Genomic DNA, 20,448 nt, shown 5'->3' with positions numbered 1-20,448 from the left:
AAGGAGATTAAGAGTGACCCAATAGTGTGCTGGAACCAGCTCCCATGGGGTGATTGCTCGCATCTCTTTCCAACTTTAAGTTCAGTGATGTCAATGGGTAACTTGAAACCAGCCATGGTGGGAGTATTTATACCATGGAAATCTGCAAACACGGCAAGTTAGGGGGGTTTTCAGCAGTTGTTAGCCATTTTCTAGCAAGCCATTTCTACACATGACTATCAATCCATCAGCAAGTACGTACTGAACACCTCTCCCAGTTTTGCTCTCATTCTATAGGAGGTTGCCCAACCTGCTAGGCAAAGTCCATTGTCACCTTCCAATTAGAAATGAGCGGCAAGTCTTGAAGTCAAACTCTGCACTGCATCTGCTCCTTTGCTGTCAGCTAAAACTTGTATTTCTTATAGAACACTATCCCTGCAAGCTCATATACTTAGGCACACAAAAACACATGTGTATGTACATGGATTGTTCCCCCGAAAAATAGTTGATCATGGGAAATAAACTTCCCTACACTGTTTTTAATAAACACAAGACATAAAGACACTTTATCAAAGTAAAGAAAAGTGCTGCTTTTAGCTGTTCTGAAATTTACAAAAGGTATTGGCTTTTTACTTCCTTACAAAATCCCTTTCTTTGTGCCCTGTTATTTTATTCATGTTTATCTATCCATTCATAAAATTACACAAAAGGAAAAAAAGCCCTATTTGACAGTTTTTGATATTTATAGTGCTCTGAGAAAGGGCCTGGAGATTCAATTAAATTTATTAAATGCAACATTTTATAAGCAGTCTAATAAAGGCCTAAAAGCACAATAATAAGTGGGAAGTAATTGTAAAAAGCAGCGTTTTTAACCTATAGATGAAACAACTGGAGAAGCAGACCTCTTGACTGAATTTCTTGCGGTGGGGAGTGGCAGAAGGGGGCCAGGTGCCAACAATGACGGGTGGAAGGAGGAGAGAGAAGGTGGACAGGAAAAGCTTTCCGCTCTGATGGGAGCAGTTAGTTCTGCTCCCACCTCTTCAAAACATTCCTCTTATTTTCTCTTCCTGGTTCGCTTGCCCCTTCAAAATCCCTCTCAAAAGGCAATCGGAAGTGATGGTGATCTGGAGGGAGGTACTAGAGTCCAGAAGCCAGTCTCTATTAAGGGTCCACTGTAGCCAGGGCGCTGGGGGAGCCAGGGAGCAGTTTCCGAGGCTTCTCTCTAACCCCAGTCTCTTCTTGACCACAGGAAATCAACTTAGTCCCACAGGAGCCCAGCTGCAATCAGGGTTCCTTGCCTCATTGGGGAGAGGCAGGAATAAGGACGCGAGGGACAAAGTATGTGGCTGTCCAGCACTCACGAGGAAAGGATGGCCTCCCAAATAGTTCCTTCATCACTCTGCTTTTGAATTTTTAGGTCACAAAGTCTCAAAGGTTTTTATGAGAAAACTGCTGGGTGATTTGATAGTTTATTCCTTGGCAATTTGAGAATCAATATTCCTAACTGGTGAGTTTATAAGAGATATAATAATAAACCCTATGTGACTGAATATTTCAATTAAAAAGGGTGGTTGCCACCCTGGGGAGTGCATGAAGCTGCCTGAGATGCTGGAAGCCCCTTTCTTTTGTGCCAAGTCAAAGGCCTTAGATTACAAAACACTAGGCACTTTCTACACAAAACAAAAATAGTGGTAATTTAGTACTAACTGACCAAAAAAATTTGCCTTTTTTATTACCAATATACCTATCTTGGGGGATGATGATACTTTCAAAAAGAGGCAGTGTGACACCATCACTGGGGCCTTGGACCGGATCTGTGCCTTACTAGGTGGGGAGTCGGGGTACAGAACTATACCTCTCCCCTCCCCCCTTTCTTCTTGTTGATGACACAGGGAGAATGCCCCCTACGATGGTGGATTCTAAGAATAACATAAGAAAAATGCTTGCAACGTACTTACTACAGTGTCTGGCAGAGGTATGAAATAATAATAATTATCATAATCATTTCAAGCCCCAGCATGGGAAAATTTTGAGCTGAGAAAGACCCAATTTCTGCAATTCCAGTGTCATAATTTCAAAGCTGCCTCAACATACGTTATTTAAATTAATAATTAATTTTACTCTTTAGAACTAGGTCAAATAAACAGGTAAAACCCATTCTCACTTATTATTAATTGAAATGTCAGTGAAGCCTTTGGTCCAATCATTTTCCCTGCCAGTGTGTCTCAAAAAAGGGAAGGAAAAAGGACACTTCATTAGTGGAAGAATTCTCAAAGTGTATGTCATACTAGAGCCTGGTGGGGCCTGGTTATCCAGAGGCGTGTGGCGGTAAGACTAAGTTCCCGGGCAAGGCGTCAGGCAACGGCTCTTGACCACGGTAGCAGGCACTGGCTCTCAAACGTGAATGGCTTTCCTCACTCGGGTGAATCAACCTCACTTTTGTGCCATAATCCATCTGGCTGTAAATGAGGCTAAAAAAAAAGAATTTAATCTGAGTTCTTAAGCCCAAAAGGTTGACAGGTCTTGTGATGAGAGGCTTTTTCCTCCACATATATTTGTATATAAGGTCATAATTTCATTGTTTCCTCTTAGTAGGCCAGTGAGTGAAATGGCATACCAATCGTAAGTGGCAGTGAGCTGGTGGTCCTTCTCAGTAGCAATGGGAAAATGTAGCTACTATTTTCATCATAAAGTCACTGTCACACATTATTCTCAATGGCTACCATTAGAACACATCCTTCATTTTATTTGTTATGGAAAAGGTGAAGTGGTCAGGCAAATCTCCCCGCCATGCAAACTCAGGTCTGGAGGCAACTTCCAAAGCTCCAGCATGTTTTCGTAAGTCATTCTGGTCATGGAGACGGGGTAAAGGCGTCACCTTTTCCGTGAAGATGGGTTTATGAGAACTCAGTTCATTGGAATTTTGAGGAAGTCTTTTTCTCTTGGGTTGTACCTTTAAGGGTCAAGGTAACAAGGTGTTCATGAGGGGAACTGGAACAGCAATTTGAAGGACATTTGTGAGAAAACATTTCATAAGGCAAAGGTGTATAGGCTGGCATAACTTCTTTAGAACTGGATAGTAATTTATTCTAGGATTATTTTATGAACGTTTACAGATGGCTCAAAAATCTTGGGTCAGGTATGCGCGCTGGCACATGTTAATACAAAGGCAATAATAAAGATGTAATTTCTGGTCTCAGTTCTGTCCTCGCCTCACCCTAGACTGATGACACACTTTCTCTTGCTATCTGTTTCCTAATCAGGGATGATAATACTGTGCCTCATGCATCTCCCAGAAATGCCAAGGAGATAAATCAGATGACATTTATGAAATAACTTGAGCTCTTTAGAAAGAAGTACCCTCTAAGCATAAGCTTTAAATTTTACATTTGGAAAATTATTTGCAAATGACCACGAACCTCTTCAAGCCCCATTTCAAAACTCATTCCTTCTAAAAAAGCTTTTTCTGATTAACTTCACCCATTCCAGTCACTTCTTTATACTTTTAGCTCCTTGGCCTTACATCCCCATTGCATGTTTCACTCTTGATCTATTACATTATAACATCGTCTATCCAACTGCCTACACTAGAGACTCAGCACCATCCTGGCTCCTCCCTCTCACTCACCCCATCTCCAGCTTGTGACACAGGTGATCAGTTCCATCTCAGAGTGTCTTTGGACCTACTGGCACTCTCATGGCACTGCCACAGCCTCAGCTCCGAGTCCCTTTTCACCTGGTTGTCTGTACTACCTGCTCACAGGTCTTTCTTACTCTAGCTCAGCCCCTTTCTAATTCATCCTCCTCTGTGCTTTGAAAGATCTTTGAAAAACATAAATCGGGTCCTATCCACTCCCTCCTTAAAACTCTTCAAACTCCTTAGCTTAGCACATAAGACAGTTCTTTTTCTGGTCGCCAGTCACCTCCCTGGCCTTAAGTCTCATGACACTGTTCCACCTGCTCCATGCTAAGTCATCCCACAGAGAGTAATGCTTGAGTTGAGTTGTGAGGTCTCATAGAAACATGCCCAAGGAGGAGCTCCCTGTGTTTTCCTGGCTTCATGCTTCTGAGCTTTTGCACATGCTGTTCCTGTTGCCTTCAATGTCCTCTCCCTACCTAATAATTGCTAAAGGTTTTCAAATTTTAGTTCAAGTATCACTTCTACCAAGAACACTTCAAGATCCTCCTCTGACCCCTTTCTGCATCTGCTTGCAATGCTCATCCAGTATGCTTCCAGTGAACGATGTGCATGATGCTGTAAAAATGCATCATTCCGTATTATAACTGTTCACTGATCTTATCTATTTCTCCTGATAAGCTATGGGTCCCTTGCAAGCAGGGACTGCTTTTTGACTCTGTATTCTGAGTATCTGGCATAGAGCTGGGCACACAGTAGGTCCTTCGTAAATGTTTGCTGAATGAATGGATGAAATTATTACTTTGCATGGGTGACTAAGGATGAGCAGAATATCAAAAATGATGACTTTAGGCCTTGCGGATAGCCAATGATTCAAGAAGTCTACACAATTATAGTAAAAAGAAAAACGACCAGTATTTGTTATCAAATATCATTTATAGTTTCTGATTTTTATTAAAAAATATATTTTTCAGTTTTCCACATTAAATCATGTATTTTTTAACTGAAAATTATTTTCTTGGTGGAAACTACTCTTTCCAGGAAATTCTTCCCTCTTTTACCACCCACAAGCCATGAAAAAGTTTAAACACAGGGTACTCATAAATTAAGTGTCATAGAGTCCAGGATACTAAACAAGGCAAGTGAAAATATTCAATTTGTTTACCATCAGATGGACTTGGGGGTGCCCACAGCCGCAGAATCTCAGGGTTAGAAGGGCCCTTGGTTGTTGTTGGAGAGAGAGGAACTTATACTCTCGCTCCCTTTCTGTAGCTGCTTCTAACAACAGGAACGAATAGACTGTGACCATTTGCAGAGGGAAAAGAAGAGTATGCATACACTAGAAACCTCGAGTCAGAACAGCTTTCACTCAACCAAGTTATGCAGCCAAAACAAGGGAGGTAAAGATTTCCTTTCAGCAAAAGAACCGACATTCCTGCAGCGGCACAGGCGGGACCCTCTGTCCGGTGCCTAGAAAGAGCATCTTTCTAGCCCCAGGTGAAACTCAACCCCTTGCAACAATTTCTAGTCATTCCAAAGCTCTGGTTCCAGGAACACCCTGGGGTAAGCAGGGTTTAATTAGTGAAGGGCCGGTGGGCCAGCTGAGTCTACACCAGCCCTTCAGAGCTACTGGCTGCAGGTTGTGAGGAGCTGTGTTTACCAGGTCTCCTGGCTGCCTGAAAGGAAAGGTCCAAATAGTGCAGCAGTTAGGAGCTTGGTTCTGGGGTCAGAGAGGCCTGCGCTCAAATCCTTACTCTGCTACCTGCCAGCCATGTAACCCTTGGGCAAGTTACTTAACCTTTCCGAGCCTCAGCTTCCTCACTTGTAAAATGGGGGAAAATAGCATCTACACCTCAATCCTGTACGCCTGGAACACAATAAGTGGGCAATTAATAGAAGTTATCATTATCACTAGCTATTTACAGTAATCCAAAGTAACACAACTTATTAGGATTCCAATTCATATGCCACCTAGGTCAAATCACTTCTCCGTCCTCTAAAAATAACATAAAGTGAAAGCCTGATGGAAGGAGTGCTGGTCAATGCCCTGCCGTCCTGTTCAGAGCTGTTAATTTGGGTTTCCACGTTGCCTGCAGTTCCATTCTCGGTGCTGTTTTACACCCCGTATTATAACCCTGATCCCCCTCAAGAAACAGGAACCAGGAAGCTGTGACGCCAGCAGCACGAACGATCACTTGGGTATCCAGCGCCTGCCACCCCCAACCCTGTCCGTGGTTTACGGTGAGCTTCCTTGAGCGTTTGGGTGGCCTCGCCCAGGACTCTTCAAGAGTAAGATTCCTAGATTGGATTATGGAGGCAGCTGGCAGCCTTTCAACTAAATTCTATTTTATAAAGTCTATAAATTTACTCAGAATCGAGTTACCAGCTGGTAGGGGGGTGTATAAAACCATGGAGTTCCAGGAGAGAAAAAGAGCAAATTAGATTGAAATTTCTCCAAAGACTTTAAAATGTGATTTACCTGTGGGCCAGTTCCTGGTTTCAAGTGAAAACCAAAAACGAGTTCAAGGTTCACTATTTTTTCCTCATTTTCTTCAGGTTCACCTCCTGAGTCCTAAAACAGAAAACCAAACGCCATTTATTCTAGATAGAGTTTGTACTCTTACTTCTCATCTAGGGGAGATGATTTCTCAGCACTAGTTTTTCTATTCTAATCTATTGTTTAACTTCTGGTTATTTTGGATTAAACTACAAATTGCAATTATTTAAAGCAAGAGAAATGACATCTTAAGCCTTTCAGAACTTTTCCCAATGGTTCATCTTATGCACCACAAATTAAATCTCACGGTCTCACATTTTTCACAATGCATCCTGCATTGTGCCGTTTTACCCCAGAAATGCACTGAGCCCCGGAGATGCACTGTGAGACTTCCCCTTGAGAATTTCACAGCACTCAAGATATTTACAAGCTGTTCCCAAAGAGGAATTATGCAGTTCCTAGAGTGGATGTGGAAGGAGGACCAAGCAGAGAAACAAAACGAACCTTCAAGGGCTTAAAGATGGAAAACCACGGTTGTTAGTGAATAAGAGTCCTGTGTATTAACTGCAAGCATCTACTAATTTTATAACAAAGTATGCCATATACCGTTAGACTATTTTCAAAATAACATGTTAAATATACTAATATATTAATCAAACAGTTGATCTCCCATCCCCCAATGCAGGGGCTAATCCAGAGCTCTTGTGTGTGAATTCCTTCAGTGGCTTATGTGTCGGACAAAGGTCTCCAGGGCCAGGTGGAGGCCAGAGGCCCTCACCTGCAATGTTAGCACTTACATCCCCTAGCGACCACAGTGACATGTGTTCTTATCATGAATATATTGTTAATATTTCAACTTGCAGGGAACAAGGGTGTTCAATTTATGCACATCCTAAGCTTCACTCAAAGAGCCTTTTGTTGAACAGATATGGTTATTCTTTACTTCAAACAGCAGTTCCCGACATGGGCAAATTTAGGTGTGGATGTGGCAGGTGCATACGTCAATAAAAGTAGTGTATTCTCAGTAAGAAAAACGCTTACTTACCTTAATTAGTGGTGGGAAGTGAAACAGGTTTAGGTAATCATAGGTTAATTTCTCAATGGCTAACTGTAAAAAAAAAATCACATGACTTTATTAATGATCCCATAATGCCAAGAGAGGATTAAAATTATTGTGCACATATCAAGGCATTCTTTAGTGAGTTCATAAAATATCTTGGGGATGTTAACATCCAACATCTATTGAGAATAAACTCTATTGTTCAAAGTATTATAGGTAGTTTTTAATTATTTAATGGAACAGGAAGATATTTTAAAGACATTAAATCTCAGAGCAAACAATAAATAAAACCATTTTTCAAACACCGGTAGAGCAGAGTAGTGACAAGTTAATGTTCTAGTGTACAGAATGCAGTTGTCACCCTGAGTAACCGTGGGAAAAACATCAAAGAACATGAATATATCACCAGAGACTTTCATTAAGGCTGAAATCTCACTAAAGGGTTTATTGCATTGTAACGGCTTTTCTGTGGGTATGTGTCCAACACTCCCCCCCAAGGAAGCACAAAGAAACGCTGAAAGGAAAGGAGGACAATTTAAATTATGATTTTTTTAATACTCATCAGGTATAATCCAGCTTTTCTGTGAACTGAACGTATCACGTAGAGAGTAAAAAAGTGCCAATGCGAGAAAAATTAGATGCATTTTTTTAAAGTGAAATAAAAGCTGCTGACACTTGACAATATAATGAACACTTATGGATGTTTGGCCCTATTCCTTCTACACGGCCCCTCCACATGAGGGCTTCCAGGCACGCAGGAAAAGGAACCAAGACAGGCTTAAAGGGACAACTGAGGAGCAAAAGGGTAGCTGGAAAGACGGCTCCAGTTTCCAGATTTATGACCTATCATTTAAGGGCTGAGAGACTCTTTGAGAAGGTATACAACAATGATGGTGCCTTCCTCAGCGAAGAGCAGAGAATGGAGGGCACATTCTCACCATCAGGATGTGTGTGTGTGTGAGTGAAACACTTCTGACAAGTTCCAGGAGGGCTCCTCTGGTCTGGAGGTTCCGCCCTGAAACGCCCAGCTTGAAGCATTATTTATCCTCACTGCCCCAAGAGTGCATGCAGGACCCTCCCAGAGCCAGTTTCCATGACCCTTTCCCCTTCATCTTTCCCTCTCACATTAGCTTATTTGTTAGAAATACCCATGACCCAGTTGAGTTTAAGAGAGTGTCACCTGCCGGCCGAACCCCCCAGGTGTCACTGATTCAGCCCTGGCTCTGACAGTCAGGTGGAGGGTCCACAGCCCTGACTTTTGAGACTTGCCCCTCTGGGAACCGTCTTTGTGAGCACACGCAGACTCATCCAGGAGTGTCAGGGAAGTCTTGGGTACCCCCCATCGCCCCCCGCCCCACCAGACCCTGGCTACTAGCCTCTTTTGGAGCTCAGGGCAGATGCTCTGCATCAGGAGCAGAGGACACTGCACTGGCCGCTCCCAACTGGCTACTTCCAGCAAAGGCTTTTTCTTGGTGCATGTGTTTCTTGGCTTCTCTGCAGCATTAGACCCAGTTTTTATACAGCTTTTTCAACCTCTGGCTTCTGTGAGACCATTCTCTCCCCCTTTTCCTCCTTCCTGGGTGGGCACTCCTCTCTTCCTCCTCTGTCTCCTGCCCGGGCTCTCTGACCTCTCCTGGCCTCATGCATCTTTTCTGAAGGCACCTCATCCATCAAAGAGAGAAAGCTTCCCAGCTGGAAGAAGACTGCTCGTGGTCAGGCACGTGCACGTAGCTGTGCTTTCTTTCTTTTTATTTATTTATTGAGACGAAATTCACATCCCATAAAATTAACCATTTTAAAGCATGCAATTCAGGGGCATTTAGCACCCTCACAGTGTCGTGCAATCGCTGCCTCTATCTACTTCCAAAATATTTTCATCACCCTCAGAGGGGACCCTGTGAATTCATGGTAACTCCCCATTCCCTCCTCCCTCAGCTCCTGGCAACCGCTAATCTGTTTTCTGTCTCTCTAGATTTACCGATTCTGGACATTTCATATAAATAGAATCATATGATCTGTGACCTTTCGTGTCTGGTTTCTTTCACTTAGCAGGATGTTCTCAAGGTTCGTCTGTGTTGTAGCGTGTCTTCACTGTGCTTTCCTTCTTGAACCTGCAGACAGCTCTCTCACCCGTGGTACCCTCCCCTTCTCTCCGTTCACATTTCACACCAGCTCGGCCTTATTACTCCCTTATTATAACCTCTGAACTGTTCTTTCAAAATCCAGCCTCTCCTTTCTAATCTACTTGAGAACTTCCAGCAGCAAAGTTTTAAACATGTTAATTCTCAGAACTTCCAGAACTCCCTACAGCTGGTCAGGTTCCAGCTGTCGGTTCACGGGAAGGTGTAAGCCATCAGGATCTGGCCCCACCTCCCTTCTGCTTTGTGCATCACGAAGTCCGCTCCCGCCTGTGTTCCCATCATACGGAGCTACTTACTGTTCCTTGTATCAGGACCATTTTTTTCTGTTCCTTTACATTCTCTTCTCTTTCTCTCTTAACTCCTTATTCTCTGTCTAGATTAATGTTCTTTCCTTTCCAGCTCCTGGCTACATTCCAAATTCTGTGCTTCCTCCAATATCTAGCTCAAGAGCCACCCGCTCCATGAAGGGTTCCCTCCCAGTCTCCTCCTCCACCCCCTCAAGCAGAGGTGATGAATAGCTCCTTTCCTCTGAACTGCCAAGACTCTCTATTATGTGAAGTTGTATGTGCATGTTTTCTGTCTTCTCTGGGACATAAATTCCTTAAGGGCAGGATTCTTTTTGGTATTGTCACAGGCCCAGTCTTGCAATTTGTACGCATTCACTGAATTTGCTGGACAATGATCAACCAATTTGAACGCTCTTGCCTTACTGATACCAGCCAGCATACAGGGGGCACCTTGTCCCAGCCAAAGTCTGGGAATATTTAAGTCGCTATGGCTTTTGGGGAGGGATCACCCTTTTCTCGACTGCTCTGTAAGGAATGTGGGTCCTTTATCAAAGACAGCAGAGGAAGGGGAGGTGGGAGTATCTTATTTGGCATCTGCCAAATAGGACAAGATTTAGCAAATTTCTCTCTTGGGACTCTGAAATTTCTCTATACTAGAGAAAATAATGTTTCCTACTGTTGCCCATCTAAAGCAGCATAGCTTCTCATGGACTTGCCCACACCCAGAGGTCAAGATTAAATTCTTTGTCTGCCTTTGAGATGAATGTTTATGCATGAGGTTTCCTATCCATCTTTTGAGAGGGAAAAGATGGTGAGGCAAAGATAATGTCTGTCTTGGAGATGGTGTCTAGTGGGTTAAGGCTAAGTCATCATCCAAGGAGTGCTGAGGGGCTGTAAGGATGCTCCTTACATGGATCCAGGGCCCACAGAAGTGGACTGGTTCTCTGGATCTCGGGGAATTTCCCTAGAAAGGCAAGTGCCAGTGGCTCTAACTGAAATGAAGGGAAAAGCAGCTGGCATACTGGCAGAGTCTTTGTGAAGCTGTGGATTTTGATAGGAAGCTGCCTTTCCTACATTTCCTTCATTATTCTGTTTCTCTTCTTTCTAATCTGTGCCCACTCCTCCATCCACCCAGACTGGGGTTGAGGAGGTTTGGGGAGCAAACTTGATTTTATCCTAAGATCTCTCTTGAAACGGACCTCTGATTAATAACAATGTTCACACAGATGCCAGCAATTCTTACTTAGTTTGAGTAACTAAAAAACAAAACGGGGGCCGGCCCAGTGGCTGAGTGGTTAAGTTCACGCGCTCTGCTTGGCAGCCCAGGGTTTCGCCGGTTCGGATCCTGGGCGCGGACATGGCACTGCTCATCAAGCCATGCTGAAGTGGTGTCCTATATGCCACAACTAGAAGGACCCACAACTAAAATATACAACTATATACTGGGGGGATTTGGGGAGAAAAAGCAGAAAAAAAAAAAAGATTGGCAACAGTTGTTAGCTCAGGAGCCAATCTTTAAAATCTTTAATCTTTAAACAAACAAACAAAAAACCGATCTGGTTGCTAAAATGCAGAAAAAACGACAACAACAAAAACAGAGGTTTAGCTTTGAAGCTGTTCAAGACTGAAATTTTGGGGGAAATGTTAGGATTTCCTGAGAATATGGGGGATTAGAATACACACATGGTGGTGTCTGTCCCAGGTCACAATTACGAAGACTCCAAATTCAACACATTCCCACGATTGTGGGACTGCAGGGGCTCAGGGTGCACTCAAGCCATGGACCAGTTCTGACATCCTTCGAGATTCCTAACGAACATCTAGCCTCTCCGGTCCCCTCCTGCTATTCCTGGCTTGGATGGCAGTTCTCCAGGTGCCACACGCACGGCCTTATATCTAGGTCTCTGGCAAACTAAGCTTTGTCCCACCCCAAGGCCTTTCCAGGGGCAGTCCCCCCTTGGAATACCTCATCCCCCGACCCTTCACCTGGTCAACACCTACTTGTCCTTCAGCTCCCAGTTCCTTCATAACTTCTTCACAGAAGCCTTTTCTCACCCCAACCTCACCTCTCCTTTGTGGCGTTTCTTACAACTGTCATTTTACCATTATGGTCTGATTAATATCTGTCTTCTCCACTAGACAAGAGACTTCCTGAGGGCATGGGGGTGATTCTCAGGTGTATCCAGGTGCCACCTGCTGTGCCAGGTATTAACACTTTGGATGTTGGGTTATGAGGAGGGAGTAGGGGGTGTGCCCATGGGGGCAGCAGATACAGCAGTGATATCTGCTACATAGTAAGTGCTCAATACAGATTTGTTGACTGAATGTTCTCCCTTTCGGAGGTACCTTTAAATGAATGATGTGCCCCTTGGAGACAATGCCCATGTCTTTCAAGTCTTCTTCCTCCAGAAGAAGCAGTCGCTTTCCTGTAATGTTGTTTTCCTTAAACAAGCTTGCATATACGCTCATCTCTGCTGAAGAGTCACCTGAAGGAAGGGATTAGAAGGCAGAATAAAATTAGGCTAAATCATATCCAAAGCAAAGTTAACTCCATGAATTAAGAAGCTAAGTTATTCCACTTGCCTTTTCTGACGAGCTGCTGAACCCAAAAATACTGTGAAAGAGAGGACATATATGGTTTTGAAGATTCATACATGGTCAGTGGCCAGACTTAACAATAAACATTTTAATAGATTAAAATATCTTTAATTCTTGGCTCAACCACAAGTGGAAGATTTCCTCTTTATAGTTTTAAAACTTCAAGCTTTCAAATTGGAGCTATCCCTCCCTTTGGGGGTCTGGGACACTTGAGGAACCATCGGTTTTCCTCCTTATTTGGGAGATACTTAAAAATCCTTTCAAGAAGTTTCTTATAATGATTTTTCCAGTTATGAGCCGGTGGTCCCCTGGGTTCTTGAGGGCCACTGGCTTACCCAGGAGCTGTATGAGGAACAGGGAGCACACAGTGGTGGACGGAGAAATGGGTGCACCGCATCCTCTGTTCTAGGCTTGGTTGTGAAGTAGCTATGTGGCCAAAGATAAGTTACAGCATGGAGCCTCCTCTATAGCATGAGGTCGCACCCAGTGACTCTCAGTCCTTGAATTTCCCTTGGCCCATGTTTACTGCTAGCCTCTCACATTCCCCGGGGGAAGGGAGGCCAGATCCAGTCCCACCAATTCTCTGGGGAGCCCTTGACCCTGGAATTTTATTTAAATAGCTTGAAAACCACTCAATCTCTGAGGAAAGACTAAAAATAGCTGTTAGAGCTGAGTGTCTTTTAAAAAATTTCTTCTTCAATGAGATGAGCCAACTTTGGAGCCAGGGATAAAAGGATTTATATCCAGGCCTGTGAATAAAGGAGATCCTAAGTCCTTTTTCCCTGTTAAGCAGGGCTGGCAGGAAATTTAGAATCACCGGGGCTCAGTGAATGAGAAGCAGCAGAGGCAACCGGTGCCAAGTTTCCTTACCCTGGAGAAGCCGAAGAGGTCAGCTAATGTTGCAGGCGGTTTGACTTCACCAGAATACAAAGAGCAGGGACGGAGATGCCCTGGCCCAGAAACCAGGGTGAGGTAGGTAAACAGACCTTCCCAAGAGTTTCTAGTACTGAGTTTGGACCTTGTGGCACCTGGTCTGTTCCCTGGGGTGGGGACCTGCTAAGGCTGGCATTACAGCTTTTTATTCTTTTTCATTTAAATGATATTTGAGCTTATCAAATGGACCTGGACAGGTCTCTAATCAAGAATTCTCAGACCTGCTTCTCACTAAGGAAACAGATAGAGAGATGCAACAGCCTGAGCAGGATTGTTCCGCAGGGTCTCTACCCAGAGAGAAGGGTGTAGGACTTAAAGTCTGTCTCCATCCTCTTAAAAACCTGGGGCTTCTCAGGCTCCAGCGGCAGAGACCGTCTGGGAGCTCATATCCATTCCTCCTTGGGAGGCCAGAGTAGAGATGGCAAATATGCACTGTCACTTTTGAACAGGCCTAAGGTGGGAAGGGAGCCCAGTTTAGCGGAGTCCCAGCCTAGCACTGCCTGTACCAGATCTTTCTCTACTGTGGTTCAAGTCCATCTCTGGTATTTAAGGAGAACTTAAGATCATTTTTTTTTTGAAGTGTATTCATTTTGTACCCTGGATCACCTCTTTAATTTTCTCACTGGTATTCATTATTGTATTCTAGAATACCTTTCAGAGCAAAGAGGGGGTGGAATCCTATTCTAAGATTTGAAGAGATACTTGCTTTGTTCTTGAGGCCTTATTTTAAATCATTACTGCATTAAAAATAGAAAAACATGGAATTTGTCAACTTCTCCTAGTTAGACTTTCCTAAGGCCCAAACCCCTCTAGCATCATTTTTAACTTGTAAACAAATTTAGGAAATACCTGCCCAGGTCAAATCAGGCATTAACAGAAGCAGCTTACCACGTCATCTTCAGTCCATGAGCCAATCTCAAAAGAAGGCAGCAGCTGCATGGGAAATATGAATAAAATGAAAAAAAAAAAAAGGAATATTATCATTGTCTTTTTGGTTTATCCCCTTGTCTCACCATTTTAGCTCTTGGCTGCTGCTCTGGCTTGGTTCCCCCTGCAGGTTAGGTTGAATGGAAAACAATTCTCCTGACCTTAAGAGGAATTTCTCAGTGTTCCAAGGATTCGGCCCCCAGAAGCCAGTGACATGCATCAGCCTCTCAGTAACCATTCACTGCTCTTTGTGAGCGGGACTCTGCACATCTTGGGATTGTCTTCTCTTGGTCTTTGGCACCAAGAGTAGTTTTCCATTCCACAACAGGGCTTGGCGGTCAAGGAATTTCTGACATTTGTCAGATCCCGGAACCTTCCTCAGAATTCTCAGTCAACATGAGGATCCTTTGGTTATTAATGAAAATTCCACAGCAACCACTCGGTAACCGGATGACTTACATGCTTATTCTTACAGGAGTATGTCTAAGTGTTTAACTAAATGACTCACTTGCATTATGTTTTTAAAACCAAATATTAGGACCCATGGATGCAGGACAAGGGAAATGGGAACTGTCCTAAGGAACTGTCCAGGTTGCTGAGTTGCTCTAACTAAAACTAAACTAAACTAAGCTCCCTCCCTGTCAGGTACATGGCATGAAAGACGACTTTGCAAGAGGACTTCAGCCTGCAGCACTGTCACAGCCAAAGGACTCCTCACTTCAGAATATGCCCCACAGCCACAGACCAAATGACAAATGCCTACGTACTTGGAAAAAATCTGTGTGTCCTGTGAGTTGAATCGGAATTTGGTATAACCCTTATACCAAAGCCATTGGTTGGTTAAATCCGTTAGCTTTAAATAACTTAACTTGACAAAATGGTTAGATTGCTCATGAGGTAACGTGGCAAAATGTCATTCAACCTCTGTTACAAACAATATTTTTTCGTGTATGAGTTGAAAAACTGAAGCTGAATTTGGTTGCTTTTTCTGTTGAGTGTAAAATCAGAGGGTGGGTGAATTAATCCTTCCAATCTGCGGGTATTTTGAACTCACATGCTCAAAACCCTGCTAGGAAAGGCACGCCCCTGACTTGAAGGAGCTTTTAATTTAATTGGGGGTGAAACAGATATGGATTATAAATGGAGGAGTTTGAGGCCATCTTTATCTTGGTTTACTCAGTGACCAGCAGAGTCCTGGTACACAACACCTTGCAATAAATTTTTGTTCAACAATTTATTGAATGAATACAATTGAAGGGTACATTTACTAAAATGCTAAATTCTCTGGTAGAGTTCAATGTCTATGGGTATACCAGGGAGAAGGAAGGGTTTCTATGAAACTCTTCTTAGTCTATGAAAGATTAAGATGGGGGAAGAGCTGGGTACTGCAGGGCAAGGAGAAGAGAAGTGATTCTGGGTGAGGAGAAGCAACAAGGCAAAACACCGGCATTGGGCAGGGGCGGGGAGACGACAGAGGGATGGGCATGGCACGGTGGCCTAACTGGAGTACTATATGCAGCGTGTGCATGTCCATGGATAAAGGGAAATGAGGCCTACTCTAGGGGGCCAAGCAGAATTTTTTAAAAACGCATTGTTACAATAAATTTGATTGTGTTTGAGTATTATAGATAAGTTGCAAGGGCATAAATCACCACTATTCTACATAAACTCTGCTACCCCATGTGCTCCAGTCCCTGAGGATTGTCCCTTCCCTCCTGTGAAATGCCTGAGGTATGTAGGAATCGTCACATGCACTCACCTGCTTTAATAATGCAGAGAGGAGAATGACTTGAGGAATAGAATCTAAAACTGAACTTGATCAGAGAAAATACATGACAAGCTTTATTTCTTCACAGGACAGCTGGCTACAGCTGCAGAAACATGTCATTCCCTTTTCCCATCACAAAAACAAATGTGAAATAGGGAACTTTTTTGACTAGTTCAAGAAATAATAGACTGAGCTACAGAAATATCTCCCTGCATCAAGGCTGGTTTTTATGGCGAGTAGGGGGATGCATAGCGTTTTGATTTTTAGACACTTCCAAAATGTTGTGCCTACCAAAATTGATAAATAAGTAATTCTTGCATAGAATAAAGGTCGTAAGTGAAACAACTAATCAAAACCAGCATCTTTGGTTTTAATGTCAAAAGGAGAGAAGAGTTCTCTCATGCTCTGAGGATGGCTCATCAAGATGACGCCAAGGGAAGCACTGGACTCAGTTTGATAGCCGTTCGCGCAGGATTCTTGCAGGATGCTTGCAAAGATCAGTGAGAGGAAGGCTGGAGCCAGGCACTGCTTCGAGACGGTTTGAATTTGGCAAGACAGGGGATAAGAGTTAATGATCTCCAGCCACAGAGCAGCTTACCACTTCCTTATGTTTTCTGTCCCTTGTTAACATATCAGTGTATCTGCTGTAGGGTAAGTTCTAAGTCTTTCTGTCTTTGGGGATTAAAAAAAAAAATCTACCTTGTGGCTGCCCCATCACTTCAGAAATTCATTATTTACACTCCAACTGACTTCAGGAGAGAAAAGCTCACACTCATGTGCATGCGTGTGACAATGATTCCTTCAAAGGATGGTGGGAATCCAATCTAACAAGGATCTGATATACACAGCAACACATAACAAAGGGATTTACTGTCAAAACGTTTATTGCAAAATGGAGTCTTAGAACAAAGGAAAGCAAAGAAAAGTTCACATCAAAATGAAATGTATGACACCAACTTGGATTTCTGAATACATTGTGCACTTTGTGCTGGAATATCAAATTCCAACGATGAAGTCAATAACTAGTAGTCTTACCACACAAGAGTAAAATTTAATCTTCCATACAAACATTATACAAGATATTTGGCATAGGACTTGCTCAGAATAACATTGCAATAGAATAGTTGAGAAAAAGTTTTTGTTAAAAAAAAAACAAAGTGATAATGCCATCTATTCAAAGCTCACACTCAAAGAATATAAATATTTTCTATTATTTAGTACAAAAATTTTTTAAAAGTGCAGAAGCAATTTGTGCAGTGTATGTATCTGACATTAAAAGATATGCTGTTCTGCACACGATATAAAATTATTAATGTAGGTGCTTGAAACTCTAGTTTTGAAGTAACTAACCACATGCCAGAAAGCTTGTCACAGGCAATAGAGTGAGAACTAAGTTGGGATCTGAGGAATCATGGCTAGTCCTCCAGATTTCCTGTAGACACTCATTTCATCACAGAAATGCTACATCTAGAGCTATCAGGCTGTGCTACAACCAAAAGAAGAGAACAGGTTCTTCTCCCTGGCAACACTTAAAATCGCAACAGGAAAACAGTCTTACTCAAAAGCAGCGAAAGGTGCCTGATTATAGAAAAATTATGCTCCATTATATATATGGTATGGTGGGACTCTGCTAGTTTCAAAAGGCTGCAAGTCTAGTGTATCAAAAATTTTTAAAAAGTATCAATATTTAACTCAGAATAAGTTTTAAAATTATCTTTCATGAAATTCTTATCACTCCTATGAAAACCCCCAAAAATAAAGTTATTTGCATCATAGTGCTCACAGAAGTCATTCTGGATCTCTCTCGAATCTTCCCCCACCCCTAATTCCTTGGTTTTAATGGAGATCAAGTTTGAATACATCCGCTGGTGTTAAAGTAACAAATCTACTGCATGTGAAAACACCTGACCCTCAACATTTCCAGAGCATCCAAAAGAAGCATGCTATGTGCCTTCAACCTCTTCCCATTGGCTATTTACGTAAATGATTAAAATGTGGTTTTGCAAAAAAAAAAAGACTGTTAGGAAAAGAGTCCTTTTAAATTAACCTGGCCACTTTGCAGAATTGCAGCTGCCTCAATGAAGTTTTTCTTTTATATCTATTGTGGAATCAGTGTAATAGGAGAGCTACCCCCTGGGTAAATTTAGCTGTTTCATGAAGTTTCTATCAGCATTCTTGAGTGAGAAAGAAACCATTTCCACAACTGGGGATTTGAGATAAATGTCACAGACCTACAAAATTCAGATTGTGTAGTAGTTATAATTCTGAAAATACATCTTTTGACTTATGTGATTTTGTTTAGGGAAAAAACATTAGAACTCTAAAACTGCCAGGTTTAGCAAGTTTCTCAAGGAGGGAAGAGACAATGCTGTGGGTACTTTGGGTGGGATTCTTTATCAGGTGGGACTGTCCCTGACATATGGGATGTACCATTTTTGGCACCGGCCACTAAATACATCCCCAGTCACCATGACAACCAAAAATATGCCCAGCACTCTGAGACACCATTGGGTGACAGCACTACTCAGTTGAGAACCACTAGTAGGCTGCCATCAAATTCCACATGATCAACTTCATGAACAAAGGAAAAAGGATGAAAGAGGAGTTATATTTTCAGTTGTATAGCTGTGAGAATTATTACCACAATTCACTTTCAATTCTCATTCTGAATCTTTAAATTTCTCAGTGTTTCTTTAACTCTTTATAACGAAGTTTTTTGTAAGTCAAGGAAGTGGAAACCAACCCAACACCAATAACTGGCCTTTTCAAAAACTGATCTGAAAAGTGAATTAGAAACTGCACAATTAACATCATCGTTAGGAATTCTGCATATAGCTAATAAATGTTTCTTTTTAAAATTAATAAAACGAATAGAATCTAAAGTCTTCTAAATAATCTTCACAGATAGAGGGAGACCATTTTAAAATTTTGTTTATATGATTCAGATTTCAGGGATGTTCAAAACCCCAGAAAGACACTGATTTGGAACAGAAAGTACAACAGCCGATGCCATATGATAATTATCCGCAGTCCAATTCTAGGTGGAGAACAACATCAAGTTATCCCTGAGCTCATCAATTCTGCTGTGTCCTGAATCTCTGCAGTTGTTTAATGATCAAGCACTGTGAGCTATGACCAGCTCTGGAAACAGGGAAGGAAAGGCAGCAGTTGAGAGTGAGAGCAATATTACCTAATTAATAACAATCCTACGTCTGGGTATACAGTCTGATTACCTTTCTCTTTGGACCCTATTTAGCTGCGTTTATTAATGCGCCAAAACTTTATGTATAATCCTAACAGACTGATATGTAAATTTAGAAAAAAATATCAGTTTCATTCAGTTCATATGTTCTAAATGTATTGTTGATTATTCTTCAATGAGAGGCAAGGTTTCTATTCTTACATAAACCGCACAGATCCCAAAATTAGCCCACAGAAATCCTGTATCAGGGAGGCCTTTCCTGAGGACACGTTAAAAATCGCAGCGCTCCCACGTGCCTTATCCCTCCCCAGCTTCATTCTCACCAAACGCTTACATACCAGGGATGGGTGTGTGTTCCCTGTCCATCTCCACTGCTGGCACGTAAGCCCCGCGAGCGCAAGGGCTTTTTGTCTAGCTGTTCCCTAGAACACACCCTGGCACAGAGGAGGGGCTCAGTGAACAGCTGTGGGATGGATGACCTGACCTTTGCCTGGGAAGATGGCAAGAGGCTTTTCTACTGCCCTCTCGGGCTCTCTCCTTCAGGCGCATAGGCCGCGGGGCCCCAGGGCGTGCTGGGAAGCCCAGAGTTGAAAACCGTCCCTTGTGCCCCAGGGCAAGATCTTGTTTGTGCTTGAGAGGCTGGGCTCAAGGAGCACTTCTGTGTGTCTGGGCGCAGACAGGATGTGCCGCTATTTGTGCCCGTCTGTCACCAGCACTCTGTGATGGTGGGCGTGTATCTATCTGTATCCGTGTTTGCACAGAACTAGAAAGTGCATCAGAGTGGATGGGTGGGGAACTTGTCCTCTTGGTGAATGGTTTACCTGTTCTTTCTGTGTTTACTGAGTCTGTGGGTGGTAGCAGGGCCTGCAAACACCTCAGACCAGGCAAACCCAGCCCCTGTGCAGGCTTCAAAGAGCAACAGATTAAATGTCTGAAGAGCTTACACTCTAAGAATGTTCTCTTTAGCGTTCCTGAAGGCTATTCACTTTAACTTTCATCTCATACTACTCAACAGATATCATTTGAAACTGATAATTTAGTCTTCCAGAAGGTTACTGGAAGCACTTCTTTTTCAGTGTCTTTTCAAGGGCATAATGACTAGAGTTAACGTTCACTGGCCCGCCTGGTGCTGAGCCAAGTCCTTTACACGTACTGTTTCCTTTAATCCTCACGACAGTCCTGTGAAGGAGGTGCCATTCTCATTCCCATGTTAAATATACTTGGAAGTAGTATTGGATAATATCTATGATGACATCCTTTCTTAATCCTCCATAAAAACCACCACCAAAAGTACTTTCGTTTAATAGTCAAATGAACGGTCCTGCTTTCTAATTTAGGCTGAAAAAGAGTCTTTATTCTTTTGCCTTTCTGTATGTATGTAACAAGTGTTCTGCAGTTTTTTTTTTTTTAACAGTGTTC

The 20,448-nt window shown here is 42.7% G+C and overlaps 1 protein-coding gene across 2 annotated transcripts in view; it reads right to left on the bottom strand.

Moving 5' to 3' along the window:
• MAP3K20 (mitogen-activated protein kinase kinase kinase 20) overlaps positions 1 to 20,448 on the bottom strand; it is a 167,095-nt gene that overhangs the window by 19,363 nt on the left and 127,284 nt on the right. For both annotated transcript variants that reach the window (XM_046659428.1, XM_046659429.1), the window contains exons 12-16: positions 14,021 to 14,065; positions 12,185 to 12,215; positions 11,948 to 12,087; positions 7,159 to 7,221; positions 6,096 to 6,188 (exon numbers count right to left, since the gene is read on the bottom strand). In XM_046659428.1, the coding sequence (XP_046515384.1) occupies positions 6,096 to 6,188; positions 7,159 to 7,221; positions 11,948 to 12,087; positions 12,185 to 12,215; positions 14,021 to 14,065 (372 nt within the window). The remainder of the gene's footprint in view (positions 1 to 6,095; positions 6,189 to 7,158; positions 7,222 to 11,947; positions 12,088 to 12,184; positions 12,216 to 14,020; positions 14,066 to 20,448) is intronic.

This window comes from Equus quagga, chromosome 4 (genome assembly GCF_021613505.1).
Source record: "Equus quagga isolate Etosha38 chromosome 4, UCLA_HA_Equagga_1.0, whole genome shotgun sequence".
Lineage (NCBI taxonomy): Eukaryota > Metazoa > Chordata > Mammalia > Perissodactyla > Equidae > Equus > Equus quagga.
This window is presented reverse-complemented; position numbering and strand designations above follow the sequence as displayed.